The 14,219-nt window shown below is 35.7% G+C and overlaps 1 protein-coding gene across 10 annotated transcripts in view; it reads left to right on the forward strand.

Annotated features, from left to right (window-relative positions):
- The window catches only part of USP45 (ubiquitin specific peptidase 45), a 64,149-nt gene that overhangs the window by 28,862 nt on the left and 21,068 nt on the right, over positions 1-14,219 (forward strand). For 9 of the 10 annotated variants that reach the window (XR_003005139.1, XM_024759301.1, XM_024759303.1 and 6 more), the window contains 2 exons: positions 2,320-2,450; positions 9,724-9,811. Coding sequence is in view for 8 of the 10 variants with exons in the window: in XM_024759301.1 (XP_024615069.1) it covers positions 2,320-2,450; positions 9,724-9,811 (219 nt within the window). In the remaining 2 variants the exon portion in view is untranslated. Of the gene's footprint in view, positions 1-2,319; positions 2,451-9,723; positions 9,812-14,219 lie in introns of those variants that run through there. The other variant, XM_024759307.1, reaches the window with a different exon arrangement.

Genomic DNA, 14,219 nt, shown 5'->3' on the forward strand with positions numbered 1-14,219 from the left:
GCTGTGTTGCGTCTTCGTTTCTGTGCGAAGGCTTTCTCTGGTTGTGGCGAGCGGGGGCCACTCTTCATCACGGTGTGCGGGCCTCTCACTATCGCGGCCTCTCTTGTTGTGGAGCACAGGCTCCAGAGGCGCAGGCTCAGTAGTTGTGACTCATGGGCCTAGTTGCTCCGCGGCATGGGGGATCCTCCCAGACCAGGGCTGGAACCCGTGTCCCCTGCATTAGCAGGCAGATTCTCAACCACTGCGCCACCAGGGAAGCCCAAAGAGAATGAACTTAACTGTAGGTTTTTCACAGGTGTTCTTTATAAGGTTGAGGACATTCCCTTCTATTCCTAGTTTTCTGAGCGTTTCATCATGAATGGATGTTGAATTTTGTCAAGTGCTTTTCCAGCATCTACTGAGATTATCATAGTTTTTCTTCTTTATTCTCTGTTAATGTGGTAAGTTACATTGATTGATTTTCAAATGTTAAACCTATCTTGTATTCCTGGGACAAACCCCTGTTAGTTATGATGTATTCTTCTTCTTCTATGTTGCTGGATTCAATTTGTTAATATTTATATGAATATCAGCAGTGTGCTTACTTTTTTTTTAACATCTTTATTGGAGTATAATTGCTGTACAATGTTGTGTTAGTTTCTGCTGTATAACAAAGTGAATCAGCTATACGTATACATATATCCCCATATCCCCTCCCTCTTGCGCCTCCCTCCCACCCTCCTTATCCCACCCCTCTAGGTGGACACAAAGCACCGAGCTGATCTCCCTGTGCTATGCGGCTGCTTCCCACTAGCTATCTGTTTTACATTTGGTAGTGTATATATGCCAATGCTACTCTCTCACTTGGTGAGCTTCCCCTTCCCCCTCCCCATGTCCTCAAGTCCATTCTCTACGTCTGCATCTTTATTCCTGTCCTGTCCCTAGGTTCATCAGAACCTTTTTGTTTTTTTTAAATTCCATATATATGTGTTAGCATATGGTATTTGTTTTTCTCTTTCTGACTTACTTCACTCTGTATGACAGACTCTAGATCCATCCAGCTTACTACAAATAGATGATGAATTTTCACAAACTGAATACACTGAACTGAAACTAACCAACATTTTTCTCAAGAAACAGAGCTTTACCAGCTGCTAGAAGCCCCCTTCAGGTTGCCTTCCATTCCCTGCCTTCCTGCCTCACAAGGAGAGCCACTAACCTGGTTTCTAAAGGGCAGATTAGTTTTGCCTGTTTTAATATTATATATAAATGAAGTTATACAATATGGACTCTTTTACATTTGGCTTCTGTCAACATGTTAGTGAGATTCACCCATATTGCATTCTCATCAATAAACTTGCTTTTGTTTTCAAATTTTAAATATACTTTTAAAAACAGGTTATTTACTCACTCAGTTCTGAAGTTTTTAAACTGTCTCAAAATACTTAAGTTGGGAGCAGGGGATACTGCACCTTAGTGCTTGAGCTTTGAAACTGCCTTAGATTTTACTTTTGACCCTTGAGGTAGCTTTCAATTTACTGAACATTGCAGAAATCACTTATGATATTCAAAAGCTATAGAAAATTATAGCCTGTCTTTTCTGTGGTTTTAGCCAGATGGCTGATTTTTAAGGATAGTTGGTATGAAATATATATGTAATTTGTATTTCATGAGTTTATGAATGAGACAACGTATGTGATAGTTGTCTTAGAAGATAACATTCTATAGAGTCTGAGGATTATATTTGGGATCTGCTTTTTATTCATTGTCTGTAAGGAGAGGGGTTACTAGCAAGGATAACATTTTAGAAGATAAAACTTGATGGGGAAAAAATTCTAGAATAAAGAGTGTTGCTCCTTCACACAGTTGTAGCTGCTTTTGTCAAACTGTATGTCTCTCTCCTTTAAAAGAGGGAGATAGTGTACCAATTTGTGACATAATTTCTCATTCCTTATTTTGTTAGTAAAATATTTGGGGAAAAGAAGAGTATGGGGTTTTGCTCATAAATTTAATTTGTGATTATTTGTGAATTTGTACAAATTTATGAATTTGTACAAATATCAAGTCGATGAGTAATTTTATTTTAGGAGAGCACATTAAGGGACAGTTACAAGCTGGTTTTTCACTCTTAAGCTAATAGTTTTATTAAGTAAAGGGCAGAGGATATGAAAATACCTGTATTTTTCAAGGTAAGGCATTTAATTTCATTTTTTATATATTCATCTTATATACACTTGAGGTGATTTAGTCATCATTTAAACAGAGTGTAACTTAGATTTTTAAAAATATTTTATTTAAAAATTGTGTATTTCTGATATAGAGTTGATCATGTTTTTAAAGGACCCATTAGTGGTGGAACTTTCAAGCCCTGGACCATTGACCTCAGCCTTGTTCCTGTTTCTTCACAGCATGAAGGAGACTGAAAGAGGACCGCTTTCTCCCAGAGTTCTTTTTAATCAGCTTTGTCAGAAGTGGGTACATCTACATTCTTAATATAAATAATCATGAGTTACAAAACACTAATGTGTTTATCACTTAATATGAGTAGTTTGACTCTGACTGTGACATGGCTGTTATTGCCTAGACTACCAAGAGAAAGAACTAACATTCGTTTAGTTGCAGCTGTGTGCCTTATCTAAATTATATCTCATAATACTCTGAAGAAGTGATTGTTTATCCCCATTTTATATATAAGGAAACTGAGACCCCCCCCCCCCAGAAGTTGAGTAGCTTACCTTGTTTCATGGTGACAAAAATAGGGTTTAAATAGATACCTGTCCTGACTCAGAAGCCCATGATGTAATACCATAAAGTGAGAAAATTATAGAATTATAAAATCTAAGAGTGCTATAATAGATCATCTAACCTAGTTTTCTTATTTTTAAAGATGAGCTTTAAAAAAAAAAAAAAAGGATGAGCTTTGAGGCATGCAGAATTTAAGTAAATTTCCCAAGATATCACAGTATATTTAAAAACAAAATACTTGTGTGCCTAGAAATAAACACATGTCATAAGGGACCTGACGTTCATTTATTCCTTTATAGAAATTTGAGATCAACTACAAGTAGTTGCTAGAGTCCAGGGGTACACAGCTTATAATTTATTAAAAACAGACCCTTTTAGGAGCTCATAAACTAGTCCAGTCCACAATTAGTAAAATATGTAGAAACAAAATTCTTTAAATGTGAACTTGCATTTTTGTATATCTCCAGGTTTTAAAATTTCATTTTAATTTAAGCTAGTTACCTAAGCCATGGTATTGTATTATATTTTATTGCATTTTATTTTATCTCATAGTATTGTACCAATGTTAACTTTCTTTTTAAAAAAAGTTTATTGTGGGGCTTCCCTGGTGGCGCAGTGGTTGAGAGTCTGCCTGCCGATGCATGGAAAGAACACAACATGAGATCTACCCTCTTAAAAAAATTTCAAGTGTACAATGTGTTATTGTTGACTGTAGGTACAGTGTTGAACAGCAGATCTCTAGAGCTTATTCATCTTGCTTGACGAAAACTTGTTCATTAATTAGTAACTCCACTTTTCCCCTCCCCCCTTTCTAGGTACTTCATATAATTGGAATCATGCATTATTTGTCTTATTGTAACTGACTTATTTCACTTAGCATAATGTGCCATGGTATTTTAAAGGTAGTCCAAAATATGGAGGGTTTATTATATGTTTTATTTGGTTGCCAGGTGCTGTTTTTTCAAAGCCTAAAGAACAAAAAAAGCCTTTAAAAGTCTCAGAGACCTGGGTGCCTCATAGAGTTAAAAAGTTTTTAGGACATTATGTACTTTAGAAATTTGTTTTTGACTCTCCCCAAAATAACTTTGTTTTGTGTCTTTTTTTTTTTCTGGTTTTATAGAGATTTGTAAACATTTTCTAATTATTATTAAAATGATAAGTGCTCATAGATAAAAATTCAGACTACTGTTATCTGTTTTCTTTATGCTATCCAAAAGTGATTATGCATACATAGACATAAAAATAAGTTGTTTGCAACTTGCTTGTTTTGCTTAATGTGTTTTATACATCTTTCTATGTTAGTACATGTGGCTATAACTTATTTGATTTTACATATAGATATGTGTGTATATCATTGCACTTATGAGAGTATGTCTGTGGGATAAATAGAATTACTGGATCAAATGTTATTTGAAAATATTTTTAAATTGCATTTTCTTTTGCTTTATTGTATTTATTTTAAAAAGAGATATGTATATATTAACAAAAGTGATTAAAAAGAAAAAGTCAGGTGAAGATTTAAGCCATATATGTTGGGTCTATTTTTGGACTTTGTTCTGTTCCATTGATCTATATGTCTGTTCTTACCCCAATACTGTACTGTCTTGATTACTATAGCTTCATACTAAGTCTTGGAATTAGATGGTGTGAGTCCTCAAATTTTCTTTTTTTGGGGGGGTGGGTTACTGCTCTAGGTCCTTCACTTTTTATGTGACTTTTAAATTAGTTTGTCAGTTGGGATTACATTGAATGTGTAGATCAGTTTGGAGAGAAATGACATCTTAACAATGTTGAGTCTTCCAATGCATGATTATCAGATACCTTTTCATTTATTTAGGTCCTTGATTTTTCCTCATCAAAATTTTATGTCTTTCATCCTATGAATCCTTCACCCATTTTGTTAGATTTACCTTAAGAATTTCATGTTTTTTTTTAATGGTAGTTATTGTAATTTGGTACTTAAATTTTTTTTCAATTTCTAGTTGCTCATTGCTAATATAGAGAAATACAGTTGATTTTTGTGTATTGACCTTTTTTCTTGCTTCCTTGCTCAGTTCACTTACTGGTTAGAGTAGCTTTATGTAGATTCTTTGGGATTTCTTATGTAGACAGTAATGTCATTGGTAAACACAGACCATTTTATTTCTTCTTTTCCAAGCTGTATCCTTTTATATATTTTTCTTACCTTATATTGCTGGCAAGGATCTCTAGTGTGGTGATGGAGTGATATAATAGACATCCTTGCTTTGTTCCTGATATAAGGGGCAGAGCATTCAGGCTTTCACACATAAGAATGATAAGAGCTGTAGGTTTTTCATAGATGCCTTTTATCAGGTTGAGGAAATTCTCATCCCTAGTTTTTTCTGAGAGATCTTATCAAGAATGGGTATTGGTATACCTTGATTCCTGGCCCAGAGAAAATGAGATAATAAATGTTTGTTGTTTTATAAGAAAAAAGAATGGGTATTAAATTTTACTGAGTGCTTTTTCTGCATCTATTAAAATAATCATATATATTTTTAACCTGTTGAAATAGTGAATTGTATTAATGGATATTCTGAATAGCTTTAGTGAACATATTTGATTTACAATAAACTGTATGTATGTAAAGTGTAATATCACTTAAGTTTTAACATATGTATACACTTGTAACACCATTGCCACAGTCAATATGATGAATGTATCTGTCACCCCTAAAAGTTTTCTTGGGCCCCTTTGTAATCCCTCTCTGGACTCCCTCCCCAAGCGCCGCCCCAGGGCTACCCCTTACCTATTTTTTGCCACTATAGATTAGTTTGCATTTTTTAGAATTCTGTATACAGTTGACCCTTGAACAACACAGGGTTTTGGGGTACCAACCCTCCCTGAAGTCAAAAATCTGCATATAACTTTACAGTCAGTCGGCTCTCCAGATCCCAGGTTCCACATTTGTTGATTCAGCCAACTGAGGATCGTGTAGTACTCTAGTATGTATTTACTGAAAAAAATTTGCATGTGAATGGACCCGTACTCTTCAAACTTGTGTTGTTCAAGGGTCAACTATAAATAGAATCATACAACATGTACTCTTTTTTTGGTCTGGCTTCTTTCACTTGGCATAATTATTTTGATATTCTTCCATGTTGTATGCATACATTGATTGATTTTTGGAAGTTGAGCCAATCTCTTGAAGATTCTGTTATAATGGTGATTGTCAGACACTTTGACCACTTGTGATGAATTGTTGGGAGCAAGTTCTTCAGCTTTCCTCTGGCTTTTCTTTCCCCTTCAGTATCTTATTTTGCAATAGTTTTGAGACTCACAAAAAGTTACAAGAAGAGTACAGAGTTCCTGTGTACGCTGCATCCAGCTTCCATCAGTGATAATATCTTATATGATAGTAGTGCATTGTCAAAACCAGAGAATTGACATTAACATAGTACTATCAACTCCGGTATAGATCTTATTTGGGTGTCACTAGTTTTTACATGAACTCTTCCCTGAAAGGTTCAGAGATGCTAGAGTGATTCTATGTCTCCATTCTCATTCATGCCCATTTAAAAAAATATTTATTTATTTCATTGCATTGGGTCTTAGTGGCTGCAGGCAGGCTCCTTAGTTGAGGCTCGAGGGCTCCTTAGTTGTGGCATGCAAACTCTTAGTTGTGGCATGCATGTGGGATCTAGTTCCTGGACCAGGGGTCGAACCCAGGCCCACTGCATTGGAAACTCGGAGTCTTAACCACTGTGCCACCAGGGAAGTCCCTCATTCACACCCACCTTTTTGCTTCCTTTATTCCTTCATGTTGCTAACTAGTATTGATGTGCTGAGCTTTCTTTGGGTTTTGTCCATGAAGAAATTACACACACACACACACACACACACACACACATATATTCCTAGTTTTGTGATATTTTGTGGTGTGTCACGTACATTAAGGATGCCATCAAAGTCTCAAAATAAGTTGAAAGTTCAGGGACTTGCCTGGCAGTCCAGTGGTTAAGACTCCTCGCTTCCACTGCAGGGGGCATGGGTTCAGTCCCTGGTTGGCCTGGTCGGGGAACTAAGATCCTGATTGCATGGCGGCCCAGCCGAAAAAAAAGGTGAAAGTTCAGTGTGCTATATAGTATTCTGGGTATGTTCTTCAGTATTATCTTCTAATTTACTAATTTACCCTTCAACTGTGTATAGTTTAGAGTTTATCCTATATTTTGTATTTTTATATCTGTAGTTTTCTTATTTCTAATATTTTAATTTGCTATCTTATATCTACATGTTCTTATTTAAATTTTTTTCTATTTTTTGTAGTATCTGGGCTTTTATTGGCAGTTATGCCTTTATTTTATGCTTTTGGACATTCTCAACATATTTATGATAACACCTTTGGGACGGTTCTATACAATTTATTTGGAGTGAAGTAAATTCATTTCAGTTGTTTTTAACATTAGATTTCTTTATGTGTTTTATAATACTGGATTGTAGTCTTCTTTGGAGTGAATTTTTTGTTCTTCTGCTCCTGTCTTCGACTCCTTTGCTTTCTCCCATCCTCTCCCTTCCTCATATCCACCTCCTCTTTCTGCCTAAAAATTTTAAATTTTATGATAGCCTCACCCCTTCCCTCCAGGCTGGCCTTGGAGATCCAGCTCTCTTAATGATTCAGTTACCATGCTGCCCTGGTTAGCAGATGGGAGAAGAGTCTGTAGAAGGTTTGGCTCAGGTTCAGGTCCCTAGGCTGTGCCTGTGTTCTGTTGTAGCTTTAGGTAACACTTGCCTAAGGGCTTCCTTTCAGGCTCTTGGTAAGATCAACCATCCTTAAACAATGATCCTGGCTCTGGTCTCTGTCTGAAGTACTTTTAGTTTTCTTTACCCTTCAGGACTGAGCTCTTTCAGGCCTAGAGCCTGTCAAGTCTGTTTTTTAGTCTGCCTACAATTTCATGTTCTAATATTTTTGTTCTGTGAGACTTTTTTGTATTGAATCCCACTTAAGCCTTTTTTGTTTGTTTGTTTTCTTTTTTTATATTTTGTTATGTTTGGAGCAGAGAGTTTTTGGATTATGAACAGACTGATTCATCTGCACCCAGAAGACATCTCCATGAAGTCTCTCTTGTCTTAAATTTCTTTGTCTTGGCAGTCTGTTCCTGTTTTATGAGTGTCTATACATTTTCCTCTTAGAATTTGAGATTTCTGAAAGTTCTCAACTCTTTCCCACAGTAACGCTTTCACTAAGGCACAGTTCCTGTGAATGTTTAGAGTTTCCCTTGTTTTGAATAGGGTGAATTTTTTCATATATTTAGTGATTTTTCTGTGTTTATCCTTTAAGTTTGAAGGTCTCTTTTGGTATTTATTGGTAGAGATTCTATAAGTCATCATATGATTTGTTCCCCAGCCCTAAGTGAAAGAAGAAAGAAAAAAATCTAGGTTTATTAAATTTTCTTCAGTGGTTTAGAAGGCAGTAAGTGCTTTGTGCATGGTTGAGATGGAGCTATAGGTAGAGACCTGGTGAAGACAGTTTCTCCTTTGTTTGGGAACTATTTCTGCCTGTGTGTCTGCTTCGAAAGCCATAAACTATCTCCTCCTACCTGCCGCCTGGCTGTGAGGCTCTCTGAAGGATCCCCATTTCCCCTCCCAGTCTTCTTCTACTTCCCAGACCTTTCCTGATACCTACAGCCTAAGTGTAGTGTCATGCAATTTCTGCCTTTATGAATTCCAACTGGGGAGGCCCTAAGGGGGTTGGAGTTTGTATCCATCTTGGTTTCTGTCCTCATCTCCGATCTAGGAGGTGGGCACTATCCACCACACACAGAAAGGGAAGCCCACCAAGGGCGTAAGTGAAAGTGTTCTCTACATCATGCTGCTATTTGCTACTTCTTAGCAAGAGTAACTGAAATGATGGTTCCTGTTTCAGGCTAGATTCGCCAGTAGTTCAGAGAGTGTTTTAGCACCAGGGACTCACACTAGTACATTACTAGGATGAATAATCATCGTGAGATGATGAGGAATAATGCTTAAAGTACTGGACTCAAGAATCAGAAGACCTGGATTTATGTCAGTGGCACTCAACTTGTTCTTCAGTTTTCTCAAGCGTAAAGTGGAGTTCGTATTACAGTTGTCCCTTGGTATCCACAGAGGATTGGTCCCAGGACCCCCGAGGATACCAAAATCCATGGATGCTCAAGTCCCTTATATAAAATGGCGGAGTATGTATTTATAATTCCTTAACAGCATTGTTGTGTACATCAAATGAAATATGTGGTATATGTCATAATAAGACCATTGTAAACTTGTACTACCATGAGATAGTCTTACTATTTTGTATTATTTTGACAAAATTCTTTCTTCATCTTAGCTCAGAGCACTTTTTAAATTTAGTAATTGTTTGCATTTAAGGCAAAAATATTCATTTTAGCATTGAGTTAATTGTAGTAAATATTACTTTTTAAAGTTACTGAAATCAGCTAAACATTTGCTGTGCTGATTTCTCCATGAATAACCCCTTATTCTTTTATTTAATTAATACACAGGAAATCTGATTGTCAAATTCATAAAATGAAAACCTTCATAGAGATAACAGTTTATAGTTCTTTATATTAATATAAATAATCTCTTGCTTTTCTTTTGGTTATATAAGTTAGGAAGATAATAGATCACAGTAGCTTGGGTTTGAATACTGCTTTTTTACGTTCTGTGTGACCTTGCAAATTAAATAGTCCCTCTGAACCCTCATATATAAGCTAAAGAAAATAGTACATTCCAAGCTTGTTTCAGGATTATGTGAAGCTTAACATATGTACTGTACTTGGCATGTAGTAGTTGCTTAATAAGTGTTTAGCCATATTATTCTCAGTGTACTGAAGATCTCATCCTAATTGGAACAGTAACCACATTTTGTCTTTCTATTTATAGAAAAAGGAGTAAATTGAATCTTTGAATATATGTTATTTCAAGGTGATTTTAAATAATAATAATATATTGTTGATAAAATGTTCTTTTTTTCTTTCCTGTTTTGTTTTTAAATCATAGGGCCCCTGGATTTAAAAGTTTTCAACAACAGGACAGTCAGGAACTTCTTCATTATCTGCTTGATGCTGTGAGGACAGAAGAAACAAAGGTCAGGTTTCTTTGTGTTTATCACATATTCTCTTTAAGAAGAGGGTACAAAACTGAAGGAATTTTTACCAAAATTTTAATGTACGTTTGAGAGTAATTTGATTTTTTTTTAAACTTCTATTTACTCTTCTCTTCCCCCCACTTTTTTGCCCCTTCTACCAGAAGATTATTTTTTCACTCTTTCGCAACTCTGTTACCCTTTATTAGTTAATGCCCTTTGGCTATAAATAACAGAAATTAATTAATACTAGCTTAAATAAAGAAAAGGAAATCTAATAATCCAAATAAAGGGGGACATAGGACAGGAAGGTTCTCAGGAATCCGGAAAGTATTCTCCTTTTCCCCCCAGTTTCTATGGCTCTATAGATTTTCTTTACCCATCTCTCTGTGGACAGAATAGTTTCTTTGTTTCCCTGTCTGAGTGGTAGCACCTGACCACCATGGCTTGCTGCTTGTGAATCCCAATTCTAAATTCCCGAAAGAGAGAAGTCCCATTATCCCATGTTGGATTGCAGTCCACTCAGGAACCAGGAAATTGGGGTCCCAGCCTCCTGGATCAGGGACTGTTTCTGAGTAAAAAAGGACTGGTTAGATTTCCCAAACAGGGTTTATTGTAATCCTGTCCCTTAATTGATTGGCTGTCGGTTGACTTTAATATTAAGTTATATTCACTTTTTTTGGTGGGGTCGTATGCAAATAGTATACAATTTTTCAGAGAAAATACAAGATATTAAAGATGCAAGATATCAAATACACAGCACATATCCTCCACTTCCTCCCTTTCTCTCTCATAGCAGACCCTGCTCATCATTCATAACAGTTCCACTGAGTCAGTGTTCAGTCTCAGAATCATTCTCAACACAGCACTCTGGGCAGCCCCTGCCAATCATAATTGTTAATAACAGGTGAAATCCTGTTTTCTGTTCAAGGTGAATACCCTTCTTAATCTAAATATTAATATGGTAGTAGAGCAACCAGGTGAAAATGAAGTGCTGATATGTTTGTGGTAGGTGTTTACTATGTTACTAGGCAGGGTGGACCCTCCTTTTTTTTTTTAAATTCTACTTTGTTTGAATTGTACATAACATTGTAGTGTTTCTTTACTCCTAATGGCCAGTTTTTAGTGAAGAGAGAGTTATGGTTCTAATATTTTTTCGTAAATTATCTTAAAGAATGAGTTAAGGGCATCCATGGTGGCACAGTGGTTGAGAGTCTGCCTGCCGATGCAGGGGACACGGGTTCGTGCCCTGGTCTGGGAAGATCCCACATGCTGCGGACAGCTAGGCCCGTGAGCCATGGCTGCTGGGCCTGCGCGTCCGGAGCCTGTGCTCCGCAAGGGGAGAGGCCACAACAGTGAGAGGCCTGCGTACAGCGGAAAAAAAAAAAAAAGAATGAGTTAATTACCCCCTCCTGCTACCAAACAGTGTATATTACAATCCTATCCTTAATTGGCTGTTGTTAGACTTTCATATTAAATTAGTTGAATTCAGCTTCTGAAGGTGTCACTCCTTTTCTGCCATCTATTTTTATGTATTTTGATTATGAACCCTACTACCTTCTATTTAGATTTACGTCTATCATCTCTCTTAGATTGTGGTCTCCTCAAGGAATGGTATCCCATGTGCCTTGCACACAGTAGTGCTCAGTGAATGTTTGTTGAATATGTTGCCTGTGCTTACCCCCTGCCCCACGCCCTTTTTTTTTTGTTGGCCACGCCTCATGGCTTGTTGGATCTTCATTCCCAGACCAGGGATCAAACCTGTGCCCCTGGCAGTGAAAGCACCGAGTCCTAACCACTGGACCACCAGGGAATTCCCTGTGCTTACCCTTTAAATGGACAGTATTTCTTGAGAATTTGAATTGGGAAGAAAACAGTCTCTTAAATGATTTATACTAGCTAGTTACTTGGGGATTTGCAGTTATTTTGAATATGTTATAATTTGGATAAACTGTTAAATTGACAGGGTAATTCTGCGTTATGTTTTACCTGTAATTTGTTTTGAAAAAAGTCAGTAAAGAGATTTATAATTAGTTAAGTTTTGGGACATTAACACAATCCCCCTGAGCTAATATTTGATCACATTTTCTTAGATCTAGAAACTGATATCAAGAATGGAGATTCAAACTTAAGTCTTTCTGACCTCGAAACTAATTATCTAATTTTATCCAATACTGCTTATTAAAGTTTAATTTTAATTCTTGGTCATCAGTGACTAGTATAAATCACCCATTTTTTAAGCTTGCTATTTAAAATTTAACCATAATTATTTCACTCTTTGAAAAAAGTATTAACTCTGATTTAATAACTATGATATATTGATACTCTTATTGAAGGGGTCGATGCAAGGTAGTAAGGTGGAAAGAGATGCTCTGTCTTTGTGTTATGAGTAGTAAATGCATTTTGACCTTCTGAGCCTACAGATGACATAGTAGTTACTTTAGGATTAATTCAAACCATCAGTTGCTAGCATAATATTTTTTCCCCTATGATTTGCAGGATACATTTGCTACATGGTGGTCATGTATCATTGTAAATGGAATTAAAAGTCACTCTTTACAATGTTTTTCTCTGCTGATATTACAAATAAAACAATAATCTATCCCTGTAATTTTTTTCTGTTTTACTTGTATTACTTGATGGCATTCTTTGTTACAATGAAATTATTCTTTTGTCATAATGATACATTATGATGATTCACAGTATCTTGAAAACTCAGGCAGTACAGCAGGAAACATTGGTTTTTGAAAGCTCTTATCTTTCTTCCTTTATTTGAGGGTTTTAGATGGTGTGGCACAATTAAAATGTCAAGTCTGTGGATCTATTCAGTCTCGTAAGCAAGGACAGTTGTGCCAGTCAGTTACAGTGAGTACCCAAGCAGGAGCTGCATTGTCTGGCCTGGGAACTCCGCAGCTGTTAATCGGGCTGCTGTTGTAGTTTGTCTCTGCCATGTGTTTTTTGCTTGAAGGAAGGCTACAGCGGTATGTCTGCCACCAGACTCTTCTAGTGATGATTAAAAACTACTGACCTCTTTTCATATTGTTTCATTAGGGTCTTTTTTTATGACTCTGAAGTCGAGGAATATAACTCGCTGAGTAGAGAGCTAAAGAAAGGGATCATCTGTGCAAAAATTCTAAATTTTTTATGTGTGAAATAAACAAAATAAAATTCACAATAAGAACTTCTTTTATAGGCAACCTTTTTACCTTAGAAATATATGCTTCTTTACTTTTTTCCTTTTAATTTGAGCTATCTCTAAATTAATGGTAATTACATTTGCATTATCAAAGCTATATCGCTTTAATACATTACTGGGTAAGATTATTTTAAAGGTAGAATATCTCAGCTAACTTAAATTATGAGTGTTTGCATTATTTTTGAAAGAAGTTTAACATGGAGATTTGAACTAGTCGAACATGGTTACTGCTAAATGATTTATGTGCTGTGGTTGTTAGTCACTCCCTAACCAAAGTCTTTTTTTTTTTTAAACCTAAATGGTTCAAAGCACAACAATGAAAGGTTGGAGATGGACCTAAGCCTATTTATTTTATTCAGCTTGATGAACTACCTATTAACTCTTTAACAATTTAGAGCAGAGAATATAAATTTGTGGCTAGGATAAAATAAAAAAGCAAAAGTCTAATAGTTTAAAAGTCAATAATTTAAACAGCTTAATTGTTTTTACTTTTTTAAAAGTGTGATATCATAGCTTACATTTTAGAGTATGGTAAAGGCTCATTAAATTCTATTGAAAGTCGTCTGAATGTTCAAAATTGTAGAATAAATTTATAGACTTCTAAGTTGAATTAGAGGCTTTATCTTCAGTGGCTGGAGAGGCTTTTTACAGTTATATTAAATATTTATAGGTGAACATGGGTATTTATTGGCATCTTTCATTTAAGTCCATTAAAAGTTTCTCTTACATGGAATTCACACCATTCTAATTTTCATATTTTAGTTTAATAAGTTCTCTGTTCAAGGTATAAAAGTCAAGTTTAGCTTGGACAATATCCAAATTATATAAACTTTCAAGTTTATTGAGTCTGAATTGGAGATTATTTCAATACTTAATAGCTTCTGGGACGCATTATTTCAGTTTCCTTCACATATAAGTATATTTCAGGAGAGTGTGACATGGTATGGATTGCTGTATGTTCACTTTTCTACCCTACTTTGTATATATGTAAGGTATACATTGCATTAACTTTCAAAACAACACTTGAAGAGAATAGTGAGCAGTTCTAGGAAATAAAATGTGCTGATCATAGGCTAGTTAATAAACAAAACTCACTTTCCTAATTATTGGGGGAGGGTGTTAAAAACTTATTGTAAAACATATCACACATACAGAAGAATGTGTACCAATATACATATAGTTTAAAGCATAATATTATTATAAATATTATTAGCA

The sequence above is a fragment of the Neophocaena asiaeorientalis genome, unplaced genomic scaffold, assembly GCF_003031525.2.
Source record: "Neophocaena asiaeorientalis asiaeorientalis breed wild unplaced genomic scaffold, Neophocaena_asiaeorientalis_V1.1 scaffold505, whole genome shotgun sequence".
In the NCBI taxonomy this organism is placed as follows: domain Eukaryota; kingdom Metazoa; phylum Chordata; class Mammalia; order Artiodactyla; family Phocoenidae; genus Neophocaena; species Neophocaena asiaeorientalis.